The following is a 27,758-nucleotide window of genomic DNA, read 5'->3' as shown; positions in this document are numbered from 1 at the left end:
CAGAATATTTAGGATGCTTCCAGAAGCTGAGTGACTTATTATTTTATTTTATTTATTTGAGAGAGAGAGAGAGAGAGAGACCACACAAGCAAGGGGTAGTGGCAGAGGGAGAGGGAGAAGCAGGATCCCACTGAGCAGGGAGTCTGAATGAGGCTGGATCCCAGGCCCCCAGACCATGACCCAATCCAAAGGCAGACACTTAACTGACTGAGACACTGAGGCACCACAGTGACTTCTTTTATCACTGCCTCCAGTGTCCGGGAGACCAAAAGAAGAAGATAGGAAGGAGGAGCAGTGGGAAAGAACAGGTGAGCCAAACCATAGTCTTGGCAACTGGTGCTGTGAATACACATATCTGTGATTTGCCAGCACTTGGTCAGCGAGTTTGGGAGAGCACCCCCTTGAGTCTGGGGAGGGATGTGGATGCCCAGGATGGTGTGAGTTCCTTTGTGGACAGAGCCAAGGAAGACAGCCAGGGTGTTAAGAGACTGGGCTCTCAGGCAGCCAGGAAAGTGTGTGTTTTCTTATTCTGGGCTTTACTTGACGAATCTCTAGGACAACTTTGTGGAAGGTAGATTCACAGTTATAGGTAACGGCAGAGGTGCTAAATTATTTAACTACATTTTCTTTAGTCCTGCAAGCATAAACCTGTAGAAAGACAGATTCACTGAAAAAGCCGAGTGCAGATCATGGAATGTAAAGCAGTAATTATGCTGGCAATTACTCATTTTAAAGTCTAAGCAAGCTGGCTTTAATAAACCACAAACCACATATCACCAATACTCTCCTTTTTATTACAATAAAATAGCACTTTCAAGCTTGTAATTGCTTTATAGTCCTAGAAATAGAACGTTGATGAGATTATTTCCACAGGGTTCAAATATTTATGAAAATCCTAATAATTTTAAAAGTCAAAACACAAACATTACAAAAAAAACCAAACCTTTATAAAATAAAAGAGTCTTTCTGTTGCTTTTTCTGTTGTCTTTAAACCAAAAGGAAGCATTGGTCTCACATTTTCTGGTTTCTTGAAGTTGGAGCTTCTTAGTTGCCATTTTAAAGTAAGGATTTTGAAGAAAAATGTGCATGGGACACACTGAGGCTATTTAGAAAGGACCAAGCTGGGATCCCTGGGTGGCGCAGCGGTTTGGCGCCTGCCTTTGGCCCGGGGCGCGATCCTGGAGATCCGGGATCGAATCCCACGTTGGGCTCCCTGCATGGAGCCTGCTTCTCCCTCTGCCTGTGTCTCTGCCTCTCTGTCTCTCTCTGTGTGACTATCATGAATAAATAAATAAAATCTTAAAAAAAAAAGAAAGGACCAAGCTTCTTTACAAAGATATACCTTTACTACAGCTTTAAAAAGCTTCATCACTGAACCAAAGATGTAGCTGGGAAGAGAGAAGGTGATACAAAGTAAAAGGAGGAACATGATGATGAATAAAGTGGAAAACAATGGTTACTGTAGGCATTAACTAAATGTCTTAGTCTGTTTGAGCCACTATGACAAAGTACTATGCCGGAGGAGCTTATGGAGCTTATAAACCACAGAAATTTGTTTCTCACGGTTCTGGTTCTGGAGGCTGGAAGTTCAAGATCAGATGCCAGCATGGGCAGGACTGGTGCAGGGCTTCTTCTGGGTTGCAGGCTGCTGACTTCTCTGGTATCCTCATGTGGCAGGGAGCAGAGAGGAAGTAAGCTCTCCTGACCCTTCTAATGGCACTAATCCCATTCACGAGGGCCCCACCCTCACGGTCTCATCTTACCTAATGACCTCCCAAAGGTCCCACCTCCTCATACCAGCACATTAGGGAGGGTATGGTTTCAACATGGGAATTTTAGAAGGTACACAAACATTCAGTCCCTAACACCAAATTGAGCATTCATTCATTACTCCATTCATTCATGATCTTATTTAACATATTTTAATTAGGGCTTCTTCTGTGCCCAGCATTAATTTTTGAAAGTTACATCGGTAGTTATTCAGTTCTGTTTCAAATAAAATCTTACACTGTCCAGATAAAACAGATTAAGGAGGAGTTTTAGGAAGCTAAGATATATGTCATAAGTTCAAATTTATAATCTTTATTTTGTATAATCAATGACCAAATACTATGGCTGCATTCACAAACCCCCAAATTTGAGATCAGTAATTACAGAAGTCAATATCCAGTTTTTTTTTTTGCTACCCCTCTCATTTTTTTGTTTTTGTTGTTGGTTTCATAATATAGAAAGAAATTCTGATTCACTCTGAAAAGGAGTCACAGTTGGTAACAGTTCCTTAACAGCACGACAGCATGTCTTGTAATCTCAGGGTGTTCTTCAATTAAATAGAGGCAGAAGGAAAGCTTTGATCTGAGGTGTGCACAAAAATGATTTAACCTGGCATTTATTTATAAATTCAATAAGTCACCGCTAGAGATACAGTGGTAAGAAACTCTTGGTCACCCTGCACAATTTAAATCTGGCAGGGAAGATAGACACTAAATGAAATTAATTTCACAAATTATTATTTAATAATCATTGCAGTAGATGCTCTGCAAGTGTAGCCGGGATTCTGACTCAGGCTGAGGATTCAGGAAATCTCATGCTTGGCTGATTGTTTGGAGGTGGATTAGAGGCTTGGAACAGGGAGGTGCCAAGGAACACAGAAGAGTGAGACAGAGGACCCTGGGATTGTTACTATCATTTTATTTTGCAGGGCAGGGGAAGTCATATATGCAATCTCCAGGGTGTTAGAATTTGGAATATCACATTGTTGAGTATATTTTATTTTGGTTTTAATATACAGCTAAAAGATGCATTAAAAATGAAAATTTCCTCTACATATGTGGAACCTCTAAAGCACCTCTCTGGGATCGCCATGCCGCCCTCTCATCAGAGAAGTTCTTGAGGACACATGCCAGGGTTCAGTCCAAGTTCACCAAGTCTAGCTTGACACCAGGCAAGTTCTGTCTCATTTTTGAGTGTTGATTTCCCCACCTGTGGAATGGAGGCGTGAGGAATAAATAAAAGTAAATATGATAGGCAGCTGGCACAGTACTTAGTAACTAACAGCCAGGTAATGCATATTATATTTTCATTCCCTTATTTCCTTAATTTTTATTCCTCTGCATGACAGGAATGAGGATATACACTCACTAGGGCTAGTGTGTGCATTAAGTGCCATTCTCTATGTGAAAGCATATAGTATGTGGTATACCTCTAAAAGTGTTAGTAAGAAAAAAAACTGGAACAAGCATAGCAGTATGGTATTTCACACTTATGTGGGACCAGATGCTTTCATTCTTCCCTCTCAGTGCATAATCTATCAATTATAGAAGGGCCTGGTATGCCTGGGTGGCTCAATCCATTAAGTGTCTACCTTTTGCTCAGGTCATGATTCCAGGGTCCTTGGGATCGAGCCCTGCATGGGGCTACCTGCTAAGCAGGGAGCCTGCTTCTCCCTGCCCTCTGCTAATCCCCCTACTTGTACTCTCTCACTCTCTTAAATAAATAAATAAATAAATAAATAAATAAACAAAATCTTTAATATATATACATATATATGTATATACACATATGAAGGGCCTATATGCTCTCCTTTGCCTACCTAAACACTAGTACCTGGTATGCATTGTCGGAGACATGTTCATACAGGTAGACAGCAGAATCATAGGATCTCCTACACAAGTGTCCCTCCTCTATAAAAGTATACTTCTTCTATCTTGACTGGATGTTTTCAGATATAAGATTTCAAAAATTGATCATTGTACACTGCTCACAAATTACTCCTGGATGTTTACAGGCAGCCCAGACCCAAAGGCTAGAGCTTCTCATGCTGCCCAGTTTCCACACAATTTCCCATCAGAGTGTCACCTTTCAGACTTTGGAGTTGCTGGTGGCTCACCTGGAGAGAGGAAAGTGAAAGTTACATCGGGCATTCTTCCATTATAGTCTGATGTAGTTCACGACCTCTGTGGCTGACGTTTGCTCCTTTACTAGGCCCATTTACACTGATGGAGGGGTCAAAAGCATTTGCAATCTTTACCCATGCATTTCTTTTCCTTTTCACTTTACTTTTATTGCACTTTTATCGCATGGTGTCTTCTCTAAGTCCAAAAACTAACTGTGTCCTTTCTGGAACAAAACCAGAAATAAAATGGAATAGAAATGGGCCTATATTTAGAAAGATGGATGGCAAGCCAGAGAGATGATAGATTACGTAGTTATGTAGGTAAGCAGGTAGGTGAAGAAAGGAAAGTGATAGGCTTGTGGGCAAAATAATAAAGATTCTACTCCCAAAATTCTCCTACCTTCTCCTACCCTAGTTATTCAATCAAGCACTATCTAGGTGCTGCTTTGAAGGGATTTTGCATATGTGATTAAAGCCACAGATGACCTTGATCTAATCACAGGCGCTTTTCAAACCAGAGAGCTTCCTTCAGATGATAGTGGTTTAGAAGTCACATTCCAAGTTTGAAGATGGAGCCAGTCTTTCAAGCAGAAATACTGATGGCCACCAGGAGCAGACAATAACCACTGGCTGACAACCAGCAAGGAAATGGGATTTCATTCCTAAAACCACTAGGAACAGATTTTTTTCTAAAGATGTTATTTATTTATTCATGAGAGACACAGAGAGAGAGAAAGAGAGAGAGAGAGGCAGAGACATAGGTAGAAGGAGAAGCAGGCACCTTGCCGGGAGGCTGATACAGGACTCAGTCCCAGCACCCTGGGATCATGCCCTGAGCCAAAGGCAGACACTTAACCACTGAACCACCCCAGAGTCCCAGGAACAGAATTGTTGACCGTCTGAATGAGTTTGGAATCTGATTCATTCTTAGACCCTCTATACAGCTTGGCTGACATGTTGATATTGTTCTTGTGAGACCCTAAGAACCGACCTAGGCCAACCAGACTTTGGAACTACAGAATTATTAGCTAAGTTTGTGATAATTTGTTATGTAGTAACATGAAACTAACATAGACAGATAAGTAGGTAGATTAGATAGATGGTAGATAAACACATTCATAGATACATAGATGCATACATCACTGCTGACATTTTGCATTAATTAAAATATTAGTTGAAATTAGTTACTTAATGACATGAAATAGGAGGACTGTTTGGTAGTGAGTCTAGATCAGTCATATATACCCTCTTGGTTACTGCTACAGACAGAAATTACATTGTACTTTTAGTAGTCTAGGAGGCTATTTTAGTTATCTGCCCAGATTCACTTCTACTTTAACAAAACAAAACAAAATCTTCTCTAATCATATCAGCCCCCCAAATGGAATGCTTACGGGATATTGGAACAATTCAAAAAATAATAATGGTAGCTAATTCAAGAAATAAAGACAATTAAAATTTCTAGAAAAAGCAAAAAGCAATATGAGAAAAGTAATAAAACCATGATACACTGTTAGAGTCTGTTTTAAATCACATTAAATAATCACAATAATATAAATATTCTTTATTGATTTTGATCTTTTAGAATTAGCTCAAAGACAAAGCACAAAAGATTTAATTATGATTATAGAACAGAATGTAGATGTTATCAACCTGAATCATATAAAAGCACAAAACAAAAAAATCACAGAGGTGGAAAGGGAGGAACACAGTAAGTAGGGCCCATCTTAGAAAGTAGAGGAGTAGGAAACACTCTCTCTAATTGATGGAACAAGAAATTAAGATTTAAGTATACTGTGTTTCCTAATACTCAATATGACTAATAAGGGAACTAGAAATCTTGATACAACTATGTTTTAAATGTGGAGGGAAGGTAGGAAATGATGTAAGTGAATACAACCATTAACTTTCATCATGAGAAATAGATAATGTTTCAATTAGATGGATTTCTACCTTAACTAGATAAAGATAGAGCAGTAGTAAGTGCTAGAAGAAACAGGTGGTTAATAGGGATTGCCTCTGGGAGTGCCAAATGGAATGGAAGGGAGTCAGGAAGGAAACTGGTGTGTAATTATTTTATTTATTTTTATTTTTATTTTTATTTTAAGATTGTATTTATTCATGAGAGATAGAGAGAGAGAGATAGGCAAAGACAGAGGCAGAGGAGGAAGTAGGCTCCATTCAGGGAGCCCAATGTGGGACTCGATCCGTAGACCACAGGATCACACCCTGTGCAGAAGGCAGATGCTCAGCCGCTGAGCCACCCAGGTGCCCCTGTAATTATTTTACATTGGAAATATTTCAAGAATTTAAAAAATATAGGGTAATGAGATAATAAACATTCAAAATACACCCAGCTTTGTCAAATTTAGTATTTTCCCATATATGTTCCAGATTTTTTCTAATTTGAAAAATGTTGAAAAGTAAAATACAATTGTAGAACCCAATGTAACTCTCTAATCTGTTTCCTCAGAGTTAAGGACTGCCTTGGGGTCGGTGTTTCATCTCCTTGAATGTTTTGTTTTCCTCTTCATATGTATAAATTCATAATACATAAAGTATTACTTTGCATATTTTTAAACTTTAAATTGCCAGTTTGCTTATTTTTGCATTCTTTCTTTGAAACTTATCCACGTTGACATGTAGCTCTACTCCACTTAGGATGTCTGTTTTTGCTATTAGTATATTAAACAAAATGATATTTGTATTTAAAGACTACTCCACAATTTATTAACTAGTCATTCCTATTAATGGACGGCTGGACTATTTCCAGATCTTCACTATTACAGACAATCATGAGTATCCTTCATCATCTACCCATCTACTTCTGTATTGATATAGATGTACAAAAGTTGTTCTAGGCTATGTAGCTAACAAGTTGCTAGAGAGCCAGGAATGCACACCTTCACCAATACATCTAAGGCAGTGATGCCAATTAAAATTCCCACCAGCAACACATGAGTGTTCTGTGGCCTCACAATCTCCAACTCTTGGCATTCTCAAACATTTCAATTCTGCATACTTGATGAGGTAAAATGGCACTCCTTTGTGCTACTCTGTCTTTACCTGATCATCCTGGAGGAGAAAGCACCTTTTCATATGTTTGCTGGACACTTGGGTTTACTCCTTTATGATTATCTCCTACTCCTACCCTTTACCCAATTTTTAATTCTGTTGTTTTCTTCGGTACTATGTAGAAGTTATCTATTTACTTGAGATACTAATCCTCTTGTAATATATATATTACAAATATCTTTTTCTAGATTGTCTTTCCACCTGATACACATTTTTATAGAGATGTTATACATTTAAATATAGCCTAATTCATCTATATTTTTCTTTTACATTTGTGGGGTTTTGTACTCTTTTAAAAGATTTTATTTGAGAGAAAGCACGTGAGCAGGGGGAGGAGCAGAGAGGGGGAGACATGCTGACTCCCCATCAAGACCTGAGCCAAAGGCAGACGCTTAGCAGACAGAGCCACACAGGTGTCCCCTAGCCACACTTTAAATACTTCGTTGTCAGGGCCATTTCTATCACTGCAGAAAGTTCTATCAGACAGTGCTATGTGAGATCTGACAGGAGGGGGAATTCAGTACTTCACAAATCAGGACACAACAGCAGCTCAGCTGAAAGGTCTCACATTTATTACTGAACCAACCTACTGGTATAGAGTCATAGTAACGGAGAAAATCATTCCCTTGATAAGACATGTCTATTGGCCAGGTAGGAAGGATGTTTCCATATTGATAGGATAGGAACATGTGATCTCCATGCGGCTTAAATATGTGTGCCAATTATGTTTGCTATTTCATGATGTGCAATGCTTCCTCATAGACCCAGCTTGGTTCTTCTCCAGTGCCTCCTCTTGGAGTTGTACCTGATTTTATTACCAGTTTTCATCTGAATCCACTGGGGAATAGGACGATTCTGCTTTTGTTTCTTGGCCAGGAATTGCTTGATTCTGAAAGTCTTGGGAGAAGACATGGCGATCACAGTCAACCACACGCCGGGTTTTGTACTTTAAATCTTTTCCTACCCAAAATATTCTCTAATACTTTCTTCTAAAAATTTCAATGTTTTTCATTTTCACATTTAATTTTTTAATCCACAAAGGAGCTACTTAGGGCCCAATGTACGGTAAGGGTCTAATTTTTTCATCATGGATAACCAATTGGCCTCACTATTGGCTAGCCCCACTATTTTTCCTCCCCTGGTTTGTTTCTTTGTTTATTTATTTATTAAGATTTTATTTATTCATGAGAGACACAGAGAGAGAATCCTCACTGGTTTATATGCTACCCTGCCTACCATGTTTCCGTACATGTGAAGGAAGTCATGAGGCTTTTTGTCCTGTTTCAGTAATCATTGTTACCACAGGTAGAGGTCTTCTGGAATATTTATTTTAACCATAATATAGATGAACTTCAAAACAATAAATGTTAATAAAAATAGAAAATCTAATCATGTTTACTCCAAAGGCAGAGAGTAAATTGGTGCAGCCACCATGAAAAACATTATGGAAGTTCCTTGAAAAAATAAAAATAGAACTAACATACAATCCATCAATTCCACATCTAGCTATTTATCTGAAGAAAACAAAAACAGTAATTTGAAAAGATATGTACAGCCTATGTTCATTTCAGCATTATTTACAATAGCCAACATATGAGAGCATCCAAGTGTCCATCGATAGATGAATGGATAAAGAGTATGTGGCATATACACAGTATAGTATTACACAGCCATATAAAGGAATGAAGTCTTGCCAGTTGTAATAACATGGATGGACCTAGAGTGTGTATTATGCTAGGTGAAATAGGTCAGACAAACACCACATGATTTTACTTATATGTGGAATCTAAAAGATAGAACAAAACAAAAACAGAATCACAGATACATACAACAAACGATAGTTGCTAGTGGGGAGGGGAGGGGTGGATAAAATAGGTAAAGGGGATTATAATCTTCCAGTTATAAAATAAATAAGATACAGGGATATAATGTACAGCATCGGGACTATAATACAATATACTATAATTATAAATAATGCTAATTATAATTCTGAATAATTTGAATTACAAATTATGATCATTTTGCAACAATTTTGTATGCTGACAAATGGTAACTAGACTTATTGTGGTGACCATTTTGTAACATATATATGTATCAAACCACTACGTTGTACACCTGAAACTAATATAATATGATATGCCAATTATTCTTCAATTAAATAAAAGATTTAATTAAAGAAAAAATAAAGGTAAAGAATCTTCATTTTTCTTTTGAAGCACTATTAAAAGAAAAACGCGCTTTCAGTAAAACCATGGCTGGCTGCTCCTACCGAAGCATCACTCAAAGCAGGTTACTTTTACAAAGAGTCATAAAACTGTTGAACACACATGCCTTGGAAAACATATTTTATTTGAAACATTGGGTAAATTACGCAGTAGCATTATCTCCTTCCTTGGTATAAAATAAAATTCATACATGGGAGGTGTTCAGGATCTATTCTTGGAAAGGAGTTATAAATGGACTCTAATGCATCTTTTGGAGCCATTAAGCCTTGCCAGGTAAATAATGTGTGTTTTAAACATCCCTGAATCTATATTTACAGTCATATGATAAATGGTAATGGCTCTAAAGAGAAACGTTAAGATCTAATGGACATTTAAAACAGTCCTTCAATATGTATTTATGCAAGGGATCCAAAGAGACTCAAAAGCAGTTTAGTCCTATTTGATCAATGGCGATCAATGGTTTTGAAAGATGTAGAATATTTAGAGTCCATATTTAAAACTCTTATAACAAGCAAGCCTACAAGCTTATGGTTATAAATGCTTCTTTGTAGCTTGGGACAGATGTGGAATTTTGAAAATATCCCATTAACATCACACCCAAAAAAGGCCAAGAAAATTTAGCACAGAATAAGATGACATTTCACAATAGTAAAGTTGTGGTACCAAACAAGGGAAGCTGGTGCATCCTTTTTATATCCTCAGATGGATTTTCATTTTATGTTACTCGGTAGGAGTCACTTTGAAGACAATTTCTTCTGAAAATAAGCTTTGAAGATTTACTGTTTTAAAAAATCTCATTTGATTCAGTTTGCACAGACCTTGGTTTCTATTTCTGTCCTCTCCTCCCTCTACAATCACTTACATTTCCATTGTGTTGTTTGCATGAAAGAATCACTCACCCTACCGAATTCTTTATATGAGCTGGGTGTCTGGGGAAGGAGAAGGTGTCGTAGAACTAGAATTTGTGTCAGGTTCCTGGAAAGTCTTTATTGACTAAAGAGTGTCAGGACACTGTGGGGGACCTTTGGAAGCTATCCAACAGTTGCCTATCAACATATGAAATGGAATCATCTTGACTGATTTGGATGGTAAGCCCATACTCCTTAGTCTGGAAAAATGGCTATTTGACATTCCCAAAGCATTAAGTTGCAGCCTTGGAGGTTAGTTCATTCTCGTTTGCTGTCTGGCCACACAATACCACCCCAGCCCTTACCTTGTAATAATAGGGACTGTATGGTTTTGCTTGGGTGAGCCTGATATCTCATTGAGTTCAGCACATGGAATTCCAATGCAACAGAGTCTATCAGCATGAAACTTAAAATTCCATAGTTCTAAATCATCAAGTGATGCCCAATCCATCTGTTCCCCACTTTATCGTTGCTCCAAGTTCTTACGGGGCTATCGCACCAGGAAGTATTTACAGATACAGGTGTCAAGAAAGATGAATCTGTATCTCTCAGTGTTCATTAGTGTTTAAGCCCTAAAACTCTATTTAACTCTCTCTCCCATTCACCTTAGTTCAATTGAGTCATTTTTCATGAGTCTAGGCAGCCCTCACACGATCACCAAACTATAGGTCACTGAGTGAAGTGAAGAAAATCAGAACTGGTTCACCCAATAGACAAGAAATGGAATCAAATCATTCATTCCTAGCTTATGTATCTTTGGACAAAATCCCATAATAGAGTAAATCATCTGTTATTCCAGAAAACTAGAGTTCTACACAATTCATATGTTTTATATTCTGTAGGGGCAGAGAATCATAGTAAGACATCTTAACTTCACAGATGGAATACTAACTGATCTACTCAATCTATTACAGTTAAATTTGATGCCATTCTCGAGAGAGTTTATACCAGAAATTATAAAACAATTCAGGTTGATCACAATCTAGATTATAGAACCACAGGTAGAGGTATAAATAAACATGGAGATATAAAGAATAGCCCACAGAGGGATCCCTGGGTGGCGCAGCGGTTTGGCGCCTGCCTTTGGCCCAGGGCGCGATCCTGGAGACCCGGGATCGAATCCCACGTCGGGCTCCCGGTGCATGGAGCCTGCTTCTCCCTCTGCCTGTGTCTCTGCCTCATTCTCTCTCTCTCTGTGTGACTATCACAAATAAATAAAAATTTAAAAAAATTAAAAAAAAAGAATAGCCCACAGAGAGAGTGTGGCACAAAATATATTGGGAAACACATGGAAAGTCTGAAATGAGAGACATGCAATGAGATACATAAATAGAAAATATGTGGGAAGGCAGCCCCTGAAAAAGTCCTATGGATATGCAGGTGCTTAATTGATGCTTTGGATGGTGGCTTAATAAGGAGACATCCTTAGAAGTTAGGAGAAAAAAATATATGTATGCAAAGTAGAAACTAAGAGGTTCATAGAAGGACATGAAGTGACAAAGGCCAAAAAGAATGAAGACAGGCAAAGATGAGGACCATCTTTTCATAACCACTCATACTGTATTTTCCTACAGAGAATAACTTAATAAATTTATATACTTCCTACATAAAAATGATTCATCTCCATGTGAAAATGCTTACTTATTTATTTCTTATTATTATTTTATTACTATGTATTACTTTATTAATAAATTATACATATATTTAGGCATTTATGCATTATGTATCCTTAGAGTGCCTGGTTATTTTATTTTCACCACATAATTATATGACTGCTGGGTGTTCTGGCTGGCCAGGTTCTGAGAAGAGTGGGTCATTCAGGCTGAGTTGACATGTGGTCACTTGGGGGAGACAGGTCAGGCTGAGGTTGCTGGCCAGTGGCAGGCAGGTAAATGTCTAAAAAAGATGGCAAAGCTGAGTATGGACTACAGGTTGCTCGCCCCCATTTATAAGGACAAGGTCACAAGTAAGCAGGTTCAGATACAGGACTGACTTGGGACAAAAGGTACAGTTTTGTTGGTAAGAATAGCAAAAGACCAGTCAAGGTAGGTATGGAATCATTGAGAAGTCTGATAAAAATGTTCTATTCTGATACCAGCATGGTTCATTGAGGTCCAGCTGGCTAAAGTCACTCTAGGATACCTCCCATTTCATCTTCAAGGGCAGAAACAGTCCACCTAGGCCTGGTTTCCCAGGGCAGCAGGAGATTCAGCTTCCATCCAGAATTCTCCATGAGGCCCTCATCTCCACTGTAGAAGCATTTCTCTGCACACAGAGTGAGGCTGTTGCCTGGAAGGCTGCACCTACAGGAGGCAGAAGTGATGATGTCCATCCCACTGCAGTAGGGTCAGACTGCTTTTCCTTGTGGCAAGAGGAGGCTGGGGGTCAGAACTGTGCCTGGCTTAGTAGGTATTTAATAAACATTTGTTGAATTACAACTGAAAGAAGAGTTATCGGCCCTACCTGTACTTTTGTTTAGAGAGAGAAAGTCCATTGTTACTTACATTTACCTGAGAAAGTCCATGGTCTGATGTGGGCCAGTTTTATCATTTTAGTCTCTTGGACCTGAAACAACCATCTGTGAGTGGGCTGTGTTCAGGAAGTGTCATTGGTGGGTGTGGACCTCAGGGGTGGCCCAAAACCAGTTGCCTTTGGGCACAACTCTGCTGAGTCAGAGCCCCAAGTGAGGGTGGCTAGCTCAAGGTTGGGACATGCACTATGCTTTCATTTCTAAACTCCTTGTTAAGTGACACTGGTTAATACTTCATCCTATCTCCTTTGGCTATCTTCTTAACCATTTTCCAAATCTTGAATTTTATATTGAGTATGCTAATTACACATAGTGGGAAAATTAGAATAATAGTCATTGCAATAGATATTACTACCAGCAAGTTATTACTTACTGTGCACCAGAACTGTGTCAGCTACTGTACTTCCCTTACTTCTGCAAGTGACTAAGAAGCAGCACAGAGCTGCAGTCAGAGACTCAAGTCTCAGTATGGCTTAGCCACTCATCTGTACCACTCATACAGCCTTTTGTTTGAATTATAAAATATTTTCTTTACATCTTTTCCAAGTTACAAAATGGTAATCATCATAAGGAAGATGGAGCCTTCTATTTCAATTTACCACTTTATATAGATATTAAAATTAAATAATACAGTATCTTAAAATGTTCACCTTGAGTAATCTATTTGACATTTAGTGATTGCTTACAGTCTTAGCTCGGGCTGCCATAAAAAATACCATTGAGAGAGTAGCTTAAACATCGAACACTTATTTATCACAATTCTGGAAGCCTGAAGTCTGAGATCAGTCTCCAGCATGGTCAGGTTTTGGTGAGGACTCTATTCCTAGTTTACAGAGGGCCACCTTCTTGCTATATTATTACATGAAGTCATCTTTCTTCTGTCTCTTTTTATGAGGGCACTAATTCCATTCTCAAGGATTTAACACTTATGGCCTAATTACTTCCCAAAGTCTCTCTTCCAAATACCGTCGCATCAAAGATTAGGGCTTCAACACATGAATTTGGGAGAAACGCAATCATTCAATCCAGAGCTCTTACCAATGGGAAAGGCTCCAGGGTTCCATAGATGATTAAGACACAATTCCTACACGGAGAGCAACTGGGGTCATGTGCATGTGTGCTTGAGTGTGTGAGTGTTAGAAAGAACTTAAGAGGGGGATGCTGTGGGGGTAGGTCAGTGGGGAGATGGCATTTAGGAATGAGGGAAGGAGTATCCAAACATCATTTTCTCTCCTATCCTTTCCTCCATCCCATCAACTACTGAAAAGCTTCTACTTTGTGACATTGCCTTTCTATTCCCTTGTCCTTCATAGATAGGCTTATCATTTTGCATTTTCTCCCATAATCTGTTGTACCAGACAGCTGCTCCACAGAGGAGTTAAAAGAAACAATCACATTCCTCCAGCTCAACAGGTCTGGTCTACCCAGGACCCTGGGATCCCTCACCACTGGGGTATTTTTGCCGTGGGGACCCACATCTCCCTGGAGAGAATTAGGCTCCAGGCTGTGCATATGGACTGCTTAGCTAAAAAAAGCCTGACTCATGTGTATGGAGAGAGCAAGGACCAGACGAGACAGGGAAAGAGAGAGGAGAGTAGAATCGGCAATGAGGAAGTAAGTGAAGAATGTGTTAAGCAAATTGAATATTATTGATATCATGCATCAATATTTTCCTGACCTTCTTTGCTGAGACAGTTCGCCTGACAGAGATGAGAGGAGGAGAATGATGCATTCTCAACCTGGCCTGACCGTGCCTTGCAAATCAGAATGCCCACACTGAAAATTCCATAAATGTTACATGCTAAAATAAGAGGTCCAGACTTTCACGTGGTCTCATGTTTTTCAGAAACCTAATCCGAAGTCATTAGCTGCAGTCAAATAATTATGGCAAAAAAAGTAAAGTGGCTTCTAAGTGCCATGTTTATTCATTTTCCACAAACATACTGTGAGGTAGCAAACATGTAAACAAGAGTCCCAGAATGATTTCTGGACACTGTTTTCTTGAACTCATGACACCAGAACTTAGTGTTTTTCTGAAGGCTGCCTGAAAGGTTCACAAATCCAATATCCCCAGGAGTTATTTCATTAGATTTCCTAACTTTAAAGCCCATCTGGAACTCCCTTATTCCATTGAAACTCTTATCGACTGACACTGATTATGCCATCAGCAAACCTCACAAACTCCACTTCTTCATTTAGATCACTAATGGTGCAAGGCCTGAGACGGTTCACCCTTCACTTCTGTTCATTCTGAGGACTGACATTGAACACTTTTCCTTTGTTTCTCACTATATGCTTAGCTTGGCTCTCTATGGGGGAAAAGAAGATGAGAGAGAAACAAACAAATCCTAGAACGTTCCTACATGTATCCCCTACGTGCATGAGCTCTAGGATTGTCAGGACATCCCTTGGTGAGCTGAGCGCACAGTGCCAAGAAGAAAATATCAGTGTGTTTGGCTCCCAATGCACATACGTAGAAACCAGAAGGAGGCCCAGCCAACCACAAACCACGGCCAGTGTGCTATAGGAGCCCTTGTGTCAACTCTGGGGCTCAGGCATGGCTGGATGCATCAAAATGCTATGGAAAAACTTGAAAATGCAGATTCCTTGCTATTACATTTCCAGTGATATCTTAGCTTCCAGAGATTTTTTTTATGCCTTTTTGTTTGAGACTTAGTCTCCCCCTGCCCCTAGTCCGTTTTGGATAGTAACACATGACCCCAAACACAGTTTCCTGGGGCTTTCCGCTCATTTTCTGTGCATCTAATCCTGGGCAAAGAGAACATACTTATTTCCTTTCTGCTCTTAGGGATGGATATACTAAAAAGAAATCAGTCTCCTTATTTGTTTTTTTTTTTTTTTATGATAGTCACACAGAGAGAGAGAGAGAGGCAGAGACACAGGCAGAGGGAGAAGCAGGCTCCATGCACCGGGAGCCCGACATGGGATTCGATCCCGGGTCTCCAGGATCGTGCCCTGGGCCAAAGGCAGGCGCCAAACCGCTGCGCCACCCAGGGATCCCAGTCTCCTTATTTGTAAAGAAAAAAAATACAATTTGAGATTTTATTTTTGTAGGAAGAGCCCTCAAAGAAAGGAGTCAATGGATTATTCTGGAAGAAAAGACTCCTAGATGAGCCTGGGCTGGGAAAACTAAAAGAGAAGAACAAGCCATATATAGGAGAGAAAGCAGAAAAGAGGGTGAGGGCCAGTGAGAAGTATCTGTCTCTGTCACTGTCCTTTGGGTGAAATAAGCAAGAGTCTGATTGATGGGACCTATGGCTGGAGATTCAATGAGACCTCTGTCACCTGTGCACTTGTGCAGAGCGCCAGGATTATGGATAGGTAGAGACCTGTTGGAACTGCTGGTGCTTGAGCAGGCTGCTTTCCTGCCTGCCTGTTAGGTTTCTCACGCGCTACAGGCAAGGACTTGCTTTGGGGAATGAATGAACACAATGGCTCCTTGAGGACATGTGTCATGGCAGGACTTGGAGGCTTCAACCAGAAGCTACCTGCCTTCAAGTATCACATGTGGGCTTAGAAAGGCCATCAACATCTGGGTGGAAGAACGGAACATTGAGCGGCTGGGATGGCCCAGTGAGCTCCAGTGTCTTTTTGTGGCATCTTTATGTAACATACAACTTAGACACTCTCAGGAAGGTAAATATGGTAAAATGCATCCAACGTTATCATGTGGAAGAATCTAAGAATCTCATTAACAGAAGAGTTCATTGAATCATTCTTTTGGCCACTCCTACCCTTCTAAAAGTGATTCTTATACTGCTTCATATGCAATTTTAAAAGTTTTTGAGTTAAGGGAAAAGGACGATGAATAGGCAGAGCACAGAGGGTTCTTAGGGCAGTGAAACTGTTCTGTATGATACAGTAATGGTGGGTATGTGACATTAGTACATTCATCCAAACTCATGTACAACATCAAGAGTGAACTCTAACATAAACTGTGGACTGTACAACATCAAGAGTGAACTCTAACATAAACTGTGGACTTTGGGTGTAATGACACATCATTATAAGGTCATTGGTTGAAATGAATGTACCATGCTGGTGGGGAGCGTTGATGTTGGGGGAGGCTGTGCGTGTGGCGGGGCAGAGGGTATATGGGAAATCTCTGTATTTTCTGCTCAATTTTGCTGTGAATCTAAAATTGCTCTAAAAAATAAAGTCTATTTTTTAAAATGCCCTAATAGACTCTCTTAAAATTATTTGCATAGTTTCTGAGAAGAGATCAGATAGCACGCCTAAGGGATCCTGGGCCGCTTGGACCCTAAATGGCTCCCTTCTCATTACTGATAGAGACCTCAGGTTACCTAAGAAGCTTATTTGCAGATTCAGACATTTAGGAACTTGAGGGAATTTCTCACTCTTCTAGTCCCCTGTGGACTCCAATCTCCCTGTGGCAGGTGTCCCAGTTTTCCTGGTTTCCATCCTGCTTCCTCCTATGCGGCTCCCTCTCTGCTAAGCCCCAACGAGCTGACTCTCAGGTGGCCTGGACCTGGTATCTTACTCACCCTGCTCTTCAGCTCAGGCTCTGGAGAACTCAGCAGAAGAGACATATGTTCATTCCAATGTAGAATGGTAGACATATTGCTTCTAGATAGATTCAATGCTTTTAATTTCTTGTCTTTGTTCTTGATCAAATTATAATTTATTAATCTATAATTATCTTCCCACTCAAAGCAGGCACATCAACCTGACTGATTTAACTGCTAATGTTTGCCCTCAGCAAGCTAATTGGGGAAATGAGACCTACAAACTATCCAGATTAGATCCAGATTGTGCATGGGGAACCAAAAGACTTCTGGGTTGGGATTTATTCTGGAGAATATCAGGTCAGAATCCCATCTGCTCTATGTGACTGTGACTTGAGACAGGGCTTGGTATCATCTCTGTTTCCTCTAGGGCAGGTTGCAGAGATGCCTAAGATATTTGGGGCCAATTCAGAGTGCCTGCTTAGAACTATTTTGAGAGCAATGACTAATACCAACATGTTAAGAAAGTTCTTTAATAACAGAAGACACCTAGTATCCTTTGTTAAGCTCTGGTGAAAACAGTAATCGCAACAAATCCAGCAAACAAGCATAATACAGTGATTGTCGGTAAGTAACAGTAACATCGATGCCTGTGATTTTGCTGCATTTTCTTTGTTATTCCCACTTTAGATATATGAAAATATTTGCAGCAATTTTATGCTGAACAAAAAAGCAAGCGCTCAATCAGGCTAATAAGTGCCTCTGATGAGAGCATAACATTATTTTCATTTTCCATTTTTAATTAGGACGCACCAGAAAATGACAGGTTGGTTACTCTTCTCACAACCTTAACAAACGCAGAGGAGCAGAGCTGCTTCAAGGGTTGATGCTGGAAGTTCTCAGGGATGCTTGTTAAATACAGTTCTTAAGCAAGCTTAAGTAAAAGCATCAGTTGATGGGCAATGCCAATTCAATAGGATCACTTAGAAAAGTTCATCATTAGTGGAAGGCACCTCATAGATACACATGGCTTGCCATTTGGAAGCAAAACTCTTCCTGGTAACAGAGGTCATGCCCAGTTTTAGAATTTGATTTTATCATTAATGGAAGCAATTTGGAGAGCAAATATGCCCAATATATGAATATTTTAAACCTGGAGGCGACGAGGCTTTGGAGAGCCTATAGTTCAATCATATTATTATTAGACAAAGAAGTCTTATACTAGTTGGATGGACTAGCTCAAAGTTACAGAGCAGAAAATAACAATAATAATTGCACCTTATGATTTATTAACTTTTATAAAACAGTTGCCAGTGTATTATTCCTGCTCTGGAAACCTAAGTTCACAGAATTTAATTGACTTGCCCAGGTCACTTCCTGCTTCCCCTTTTACTGTTAAGTTTTGTTCCTGGTTTAGTTGGTACACTTTGTGAATGTGAATACTTATGGAATTTCATGATGGATATTTAAAAACTCTTTAAAGAGATCCAATTCTATTAGCTTTATTTCTCTTGCACATTGAAAAGACTGAGCCCCTCAAAATTTCCTTTTTCTGTATATAGAAGCAAGAGATTTGTTTCAGGGATGCCTGGGTGGCTCAGTGGTTGAGGATCTGTCTTCAGCTCAGGACGTAATCCTGGGATCCTGGGATCGAGTCCTGCATCAGGCTCCCTGGAGGGGGCCGGCTTCTCCCTCTGCCTATGTCTCTACCTCTCTCTCTTTGTATGTCTCATGAATAAATAAATAAAATCTTTTAAAAAGAGAGAGGGAGAGATTTGTTTTGTAGGTTTTCAATAGAGACATGGGCAGAAGATTTGATACAGCTGTGCTGATGCCTAGGTGGTATCAGCGAGAAAGGAGTGGGCAATCCTCCTTGCACAGTACAGTGGTACTTTCAACATTAGACTTTAAAAGTATGGTAGAGAGGCAGCCCTGGCGGCACAGCGGTTTAGCGCCGCCTTCAGCCCAGGGCCTGATCCTGGAGACCTGGGTTTGAGTCCCCCTCGGGCTCCCCTGCATAGAGCCTGCTTCTCCCTCTGCCTGTGTCTCTGCCTCTCTCTCTCTCTGAGTCTCTCATGAATAAATAAATAAAATCTTAAAAAAAAGTATGGTAGAAATATGTTCCATTGATTAATATTATTAATTTGGTTCATTTGCATATTCATTGGGTAAATGCACTCAATTGGGTATTCATTAAATCCTGAGTGTTTTCTTTAAAATGTGCCAATGAACTGTCCAGACATACTGTCCCCAGAGGGCTACTTTAACATGGAACCACCAAAATGGTGTGTTTGAAAGGCAGGGAAATCTCTATAGATAAACCAAATTGCTTTTGTATTATCTTGCTGGGATGACGGCAGACAGCTTTGACCTATGAGAAATGGATTGCATATTCTTTAATGGTGTTTTCTACATCTGTGGTCCCTCCCAACAACTAAAATGGAACAAACAACCAATATTGCCTCCAACTGACTTCACCTAGATATTTAATCCCATAGATATTTGCACAGCTGTATTTGCTGTTCCTCTCATCCTCTGCCTCTTCACACCCTCTTTCCCTCCATTTGTCTGTGAAGTCCAATGATCATCTTGATCCGGTCAGTGCTCTACATTGTTTTTCCACCTCTCTGTGCTTATAGGTAATTCTTTTATCTCTCTTGTCCTCCTTATTCAGTAACAAACAGTTTGGTCATGGGGACAGTTTTTTAAGTCCTCCAAGTGCTCAGGATCCTGTAAAGTGCTCCGAGTATTAAATTTTGATTTTCCCTTCTCACCTTTGTGAGTTCCATAGTATTAAATTTTATTTTTGTGCCCAGAAAAAAAAAAGAGTCTAAGGCAAGTTAAATATGTATTTTTAACCACTTTCAATAGTTATTTAAAATCCAGCCTCTTCTATTTTTATTCTTAAACACTATCATTAGGATTTGTCTATACATAATGTAGAATCTCAATGAGCTACCACATTATTCTATTAGTCATTCTCTCCATCTTCAGACCAGTAATTAACATTTCACCTGTCTCAAATTGTGCATAGTGTCTTAGAAGAAAGGAAAACAAAGTGAAAGCCTGGTTTTAATAATACACCACGCCAGTTGTCATGATAGAAATGTTATGACTTGGGTAAGTATAGTACCTCTTTTGTTAGATGGTAATTTTGATTGATAGGTCAACCCAACTATTTAAAATAGCTGATTATTATCCACCATGTTTCTTCTCCCCAAAATCAGCCCAAATAAAATTGTTCTCCTTATTATGATGATCAAAACAACTCTGTGGGTAAATCATTCACCTTTAAGTTGTGACCAGGTCATTGCAGGATGTGAATTTCCACTAGCTCCACTATTTCTTTGGGTGAACTAAATGAGACCGGATGTCCCAATGTCCTTGCTTCACAAGGAGTAAGGAGTTCACACTCATTAAGTCATTATCTAGCCTAATGTTTAAACCCAATGAAACGAGAATCATTGGCTCTAGGGGAAGTATGTCATCTATTTTGGGCCAAAAGGAAACGATTTTGCAAATGACCTTTTCCAGTGCGACAAGCAGTCCCTTTGGAGCCAGGGGGAATTAAGGCCTCTTCTTCCTTACAGTGGATAATTTTTCCTCCTCTCCTACACAGATCCAGATACCATAAGATGACAAGCAAAGGATTCAAGCTGTTTCTTTTTGCTTTAGGACTAACAGATTTATTAGTTTAGGTTTCATGTATTAAGATAAAAATCAGATCCACAAAAATGTTGACAATGTACATGATGGGCTACCTGAATAAAAAAAAAAAATTGAAAAGGGATAAGGTGAAGCTTTGGGCCATTGCTACCAACAAACAAATAAGAAATAAATGCTGAGGTCCTGAGCGAGGGAGATATGCCTTAGGGACATACAAATGAAAAACAGTTTAGGGGCTTAGACTGCCAATGCGTTCAATAGGATTCAGCAAAAACTACTGTCACCAAAGAGGCTAATCCAATCTTAGTTCACCTACTCAGTAGAAATAAAATATTTTTTTTTGAAATAAAATATTTTAAATGAGTTATGTAACAAACTTGCACGGTTAAGCACTGATTATACTATATATGGTCTCCTGTGTTTGTTTCTGTGACACACACTTAAAAGTATATAAAAACATATTATAACAGTCTCTGGAGAATATCAGAGTTATAATATAAAAGTGCTCCAAAAACAAATAAAATAACCCAGCAATTCACCATGCAAAGGTAACCATTAGCAAGTAGAATTCATGATCAAAACTATTTTCCCTTATAGTTTAAGTTTAAAGACATTGTACTATAGTCTTCAAGCATACATTGTTGTTGATGAGACCTCCTTCAGAGGTTATCTGTAGTTTTAAAATTTCCTATCTGGGAACTTTGTGGATATTCTCTTTCCTCTTGGCGTTCTAAAATTTCACATTGATGTGTCTAACTGGGTGTTATTTCTTTCAGCCTATTCAACACTCAGTAAAAACTTTTAATTGGAGGGATCTTAACCTCCCCTCAGTTCCCAAAATTTCCTTGCATTGTTGTCTTTAGTTCCTCCTGCTATATTTTCTCTTTAATGTTTGGTGGAATTTTTAATTGTCATATGTTCAAGTGCATAGATTGATTTTAGTGTCTGTAATATTTTGTCTCAGATTTTCCTACCATTCAAATTTCATGATTTTTGGATTTTTTTTCCTCCTTCTCTCTCTCTCTGTCTTTCTCTCCATATACACACACATATGTATATATATACATATATATACACACTCACTATATAGGGACACACACTTTATATATATATATGCTATATATATAGACATACACATATACACACACTCATATATATACATATATATGAAATGTATCATATATATAAATATCATATAATCATATATATCTCTTAGGATACTTGTCTTTTCTCTTGTAGCATCTTATTCTTGTTTTATGAATTGTATTATCTTTTCAAATATTTCTGAATATAACAGTCATTATAGTTATCATTAGTTATCCTCCAATTCTTGAATTTTCTTTTTCTGAGGCAGTTTTTCCATGTACTCTTTCTTTTTTTAAATTTTCTTTTTCTGGGGCAGTTTTTCCATGTACTCTTTCTTTCTTTCTTTCTTTCTTTCTTTCTTTCTTTCTTTCTTTCTTTTTTTTTTTTTTTACACTGCATTTATCCTCAAGTGTCTGAAAATTCTGGCTGTCCATTTATACTTAAGGATGAGAAAGCAGAGGGGCAGCCTGAGAGCAGTGTCTGTGTGTGTAGACTGCACTTGTTCATTGCTTCAGTTTAGTAAGAACAGATCTTGAGCTCATTGTCAGGTGAGACCTCTTCTAAAAGCTAAATGCGGCAGGTTTCACTCTCATCTGGAAGCACCCACATTGGCTGTCCTCCTTCTTCCCAGATGTTAGTTCTGCTTCCTTAGAGGAAGAACTCTGAAATTTTTTTGCTCTGGTTTAGAAGTCATTTTTATGCTGCCATGCAAGAGCTCAAGGAAGAAAGATGAGAGGAGGTCAACTGACCTCAGTAAATATCCACTCATCTGCCTTACTTCCCAGTCTCCCCTAAACCTGCCCCTGGGGTTTTGTCATGCTCATTGGGTCCCTCCCCTGCTGTGGTCCCATCAATGTATTACATATGCTGGGCCCTCTTCGTTTCTGATTTATCCCAGATATTCTTCGGTCCATTTGTGTCTTCTGGAGCCAAAGTTTTATGTATCTATTTGGTGAGACTACAGTTCCCAGTTATTCAATAAAAGGCTAATCTAGCAGCTGCTGTGAAGGTATTTGTAGATGAAATTAAAAATCTCCAGTCAGTTGACTTTAAATGAGAGAGATCATTCTAGGTAATCTGGGTAGGCCTGATTCAATTCCTTGGAAGGGTTGAGGCTTCCTTGAGAAAGGAGGTAATCCACCTGTTGATGGCTGCTTCAGCTCATACCTGAGATCCAGTCTACCCTCCTGAGCCTGGACTGTGGATTTCACACCTACCTAGTGAGACACAATGATCCTGTAAGCCAATTTTTTGCAATGTATCTCTTAATACATATCTCCTATTTCTCTGTTTGGACTCTGATACATTAAAAAATGTGTTGAATTCTTTCATCCAGTCAGCAACTCTTCACCCTATATAGTTCTCTTTATTGTTGTGAATTTATACAACTACATTTCAATGAATTATGGTGAGGGAAGAAGTCAGGTACATAAATTTTCTGTCTACCATTTGGTGCCAGAAGCCCATGATTATTTAATTCACTCGTTATTTAGGTTTTCCCAGGTTTTCACGATTATTATTTATCATTACTAATATTAATGTTGTGTTGCACATTGCTGTGTATGAACCTTGTACATCTCAATCTTTCTTTACACTAAATTCCCATAAGAGCGATTGCTGCATCAAGGATTTTGAAACCTTTTGTTGTATATTGCCGAATTGTCCTCAGGAACTCAATACCTCTTTCTCATTCCCGCCTGAAGTTTGTGAGAGTGGCTATCAAACTTTTTGAAGTGCTATGGAACCGGAACACTTTCAATGGGACTGCTACTACAAAGGACAGAATCTGAAGCTGTCCCATACTCAGAAGAACTAGGGATGGCCAACCCAGAGGAGACACATGTGGTACATGAAAACAGTTTTCAATAGTTTGTCTCAAAGAAGTAAACTAGGACCAATGACCAGAATCTAAAGTGAGTGATTTTTTTTTTTCCTGGCCAACCTAAAAAAGAACATTAAATTAAAGAAAATAAAAAATAATAAAAAATAATTTTAAAACCATGATAATAGTATCCTTACATGAAATGGGTGTTCTCATCACTAGACCTTTCATGCCCTTCACTGGTGAGCTATCAAATATCAAATAGTTGGGACTTTGAACCAAAACATTTTTAAGGATACTTTCAACCCAAGGATGCCTGGGTGGCTCAGTGGTTGAGCATCTGCCTTTGGCTCAGGGTGTGATCCTGGGGTTCAGGATCAAGTCTCACATCGGACTCCCCTCAGGGAGCCTACTTCTACCTCTGCCTATGTCTCTGCTTCTCTGTGTGTGTCTTTCATGAATAAATAAATAAAATCTTTTTTAAAAAAGGATACTTCCAACCCAGAGCTTCTAGGTGTCTGTGTTTCTGGGCAGATGTGTATGCATGTGAGTGTGTGTTCATGGATCCCTTATTTTGAGATACAAGTGTTTTTTTGTTTTGTTTTGTTTTTGTTTTTGTTTTGCCATAAGATTTAAAAACTATGAACAGGGAAAGAAGACACAACTGCCTGCAGATAGGAGAAGGATATTACTGATTAAGCTCAGTTGCTTTCAGAGTTTCAGGTCTGTAGGTTATAAATGGTTGCTGAGGGCAGCAGTGAATGTATATTAAGGGTCAAATCTGGGCTTGTGGAACTTTAATTTAAAGATGAGTCTCTATGACAGGGCTAGAGCCAATTGTCAAATGAATGATGTTCAGAGATTGAGAATGTGAATATGGAAGCAGTCTTTTCTGGCTTTAACCTTTGTGAGCTATGGTCTCCTACTAGCTCTGCCTAATTTCCTCCAACTTATGCTTATAGCCAATCATCATTTTACAAGAATAAATAGCTGAAATAATTTGGATTATGCAGTAATGCAACTCTTAAAAATCTGGCTAAATTTTTATTTTTTTTTTAAGATTTTATTTATTTATTAATGAGAGACACAGAGAGAGAAAGAGAGAGACAGAGCGCAGCAGAGGGAGAAGCAGGCTCCATGCAGGGAGCCCGACATGGGACTTGCTAGGTTTCCAGGATCAGGCCCCCAGTCAAAGGTGGCACTAAACCACTGAGCCACCCGGGCTGCCCGAATCTGGCTAAATTTTTAAAAGTGGAATAACAAGTCACATCTATTTGGCCTTAGGGAAGGTTGTTCTATTTTCAATGATGAAGTTGGAATCTGTTTTCATATTTTTATTAAAAACAGGTGAAGCAGGACAATAAGCTTTCTTGTCTGCCACCTGTAGCATAGAGAAAACAACCTTATCTACATAAAAGTGAGGTCCTAGATGAAGGGTTGATTTCGTCTTAGAGAACCAAAATGAAATTGTAAATTAGGACTGCAGGTGGACATCACACTGGGGAGTTATTGTACCTGAGTAGCAAACTTAATTTTTCCATGGGAATTATCATCTGGTCACAATGGCCTTTTCAAGCAAAAAATTCCAGCACGAGTTTGGTAAAATACAGACCATACCACATCCCTCAAATAGCACAGCAGAAAACGTACCAGCCTGACAACAACATATTTTCTCCTACACAGTAATTTTTGAGATTAGTAATTGGATTTGCATAATTCTGAACTACAAAACAACAGATAAATAAGACACAAAAGAATTAATAGGAGACCAAAATTAGTAAATAAGTGAATGGAAAAAATATACATTTCTGTTTCGTAATTTGACCAATAATAGCTATGCCAGAAAAAGAAAAGAAGTAAAAAAGGAACATCTGTTATTCCATGAAATGTTATTAATATTCATATAGAAATAGTTGTTGCTGAATCATTCAGTATGGAATCTTAATGGAGTTTAATTATTTCCATCTTCAGGATTTGCGCAAGTTCCCTGAAAGCAATCTGTGATTAAAGTTCCCAACAGATTTGGGAATCCGTAGCTGTCCTCATGGTGGCAACTGTCCTTGAATATTCTATGAAACAGGCCATGCCCCCAAGGCTACATGATTCTGCAGAAATGAAGATGGTATTTCTTTCCTAGAAATATTTGTTGTTTGAATGAATCTGAAAATTTCAATTTTAGCTGATTACTGAATGGTCAGTCTTCTGCATTTTCAGTGTTAGTCTTTTTCTTAATCATACTAAAGGTGATTTAGCACAGGTCGGGCAAGGGGAAGTACACTGCATCGAGGGCTTCGTCCCAGTCTGAATGCTGCTTCTTTCACTTGCATGTCGGGTGACTTTTGAGTTTGCATCATTTCACATCTGCCACCCATTTTTCCTTCCGTCGAGTGGGAATATTAATGCCCACCTAATGGTGATGGATTAGAGTAAGAGCTAAATGAGATGAAACAGTCTCTTGATTAAAAGTTAGTTAAGAGCAGAGACTCACAATAAGAGTTAATGTCTTTAGGGCACACAGCCACCAAGTTAGCTATTTTTCTTTAATATCTTCTCGGTGCTGAGTTGGTGTTCAGGCTGTTCCAATGACAGAGGATGAGAAATGTTAAAAGGTGGGAGAAACAAAATAAAGGGCACAAGAGGGGGTAGCCCAGGTGGCTCAGAGGTTTAGCGCCGCCTTCAGCCCAGGGCCTGATCCTGGAGACCGGGATGGAGTCCCACATCAGGCTCCCTATGGGGAGCCTGCTTCTCCCTCTGCCTGTGCCTCTGCCTCTCTCTCTGTGTTTCTCATGAATAAATAAGTAAAATCTTTAAAAAAGGGGGGGGGGGGCAGAAGAGGAAGAGAAAAAGAAAAATTATAAAGGAAAGCAAGGCAGAGCGCGGCCTAAGCTGGCCAGCAAACTCAGAATGTGTGAGGCCAGTTTTGGCAGCTTACAAAGCCAAAAATGAACTCCAGTCATGTTTATGCAAATTTCAACCGATTGCCTCTTCCTTCTCTTCTCTCTCTATGACTACTGGTCGTAAGAAGAGACATGCAGTGGCATTCTGTCACTGGCCAACCAGTTGCGAGACCATGGAGTTGCAATGAGCAAGGGCAGAGGCACGTGGAAGTTGGTCACTGGTTCCACGTTTCACATCCCCCCTTCAGATGTATCATCTTCAGTCACCTGTCACCAGAGCAATCACTGACACTCGGCCCTCTGACAACTTATCAATTACAAGACAGCTGCAAATTAAATATTTTGGCTGAAAACACCCCCTCCTTATGTCAGGACACATTAATTTGAAATAAACATTTTGCTGAGATGTGAAATGAAATGAGCAGATCCATGAAAGACTAGTAGTCATGTGTTTTGATTTATCACTTTCTGATGTAATATCTGCTGTTGGGCAGATACAGTAATAGTGGACCAGTGTGGGGGGTCCTGGGTGGCTCAGTGGGTTAAGCATCTGCCTTCAGCTTAGGTCATGATCCCAGGTCCCCAGATGAAGCCTCGTGTGAGGCTCTCTGCTCAGTGGGGAGTCTATTTCTCTGCCCCTCTCCCTTCTGCAACTTCCTGCTTGTACCCTCTCTCTTTCTCAAGTAAATAAATAAATCTTTTAAAAAATAGTGGACCAGTTTGATGTATTCTCCATGGGACAGAAAGGAAACTGGAAATCACAGAGGGTGTGCTGTGTGCCAACGACTGTGTTAGACTACTTTTTGCCCTAGAATAATCCATCAGGTAGGCATTTGTTTCCAATTTGGGAGTTGAAAAATCTGAAGCCTACCATAGCTGAATAGAGACAGGAAGAAGAATAAAAACCATAGTCAGATTTTTTTTTCTTATATTTCTTGTGGGCACTCATTCCACAAGGGACCAAACCTTCCCACATGTTCAATATGCATTTTCTTATTTCCCTATCTCTAGGTCGTTTTCATGCAGAGTAATAGTCTCTGCACAGAAGCACTTTGAAAAGTGATCCAAAAATGCATTTCAACAATTTCATAAGCCCTTGCCACTGCTTAAAGGGTAATCTCTGTCTATGGAAATAGAGGTAAGCGTTACGAGATGCAAGAGCCAAGAGTA

At 39.2% G+C, this 27,758-nt stretch overlaps 2 protein-coding genes and 1 long non-coding RNA gene across 5 annotated transcripts in view; all 3 read right to left on the bottom strand.

Annotated features, from left to right (window-relative positions):
- The window catches only part of HS6ST3 (heparan sulfate 6-O-sulfotransferase 3), a 631,758-nt gene that overhangs the window by 108,222 nt on the left and 495,778 nt on the right, over window positions 1–27,758 (bottom strand). The window lies entirely within an intron of this gene.
- LOC125753311 (uncharacterized) lies at window positions 774–5,117 on the bottom strand. The gene is made up of 2 exons (XR_007404841.1): window positions 3,604–5,117; window positions 774–2,979 (listed from the first exon to the last, which is right to left on the bottom strand). It is a non-coding gene; the product is annotated as an uncharacterized LOC125753311 (long non-coding RNA).
- Window positions 7,523–7,896, bottom strand: LOC112655850 (60S ribosomal protein L39-like). Its single transcript, XM_035704356.2, has one exon. It carries the CDS (start codon window positions 7,877–7,879, stop codon window positions 7,724–7,726), a length of 156 nt encoding a protein of 51 aa, XP_035560249.1. The 5' UTR covers window positions 7,880–7,896; the 3' UTR covers window positions 7,523–7,723.

This window comes from Canis lupus, chromosome 22 (assembly GCF_003254725.2).
Source record: "Canis lupus dingo isolate Sandy chromosome 22, ASM325472v2, whole genome shotgun sequence".
Lineage (NCBI taxonomy): Eukaryota > Metazoa > Chordata > Mammalia > Carnivora > Canidae > Canis > Canis lupus.
Note: the sequence above shows the minus strand (reverse complement) of the source record. Positions and strands in the feature narration are given on the sequence as shown.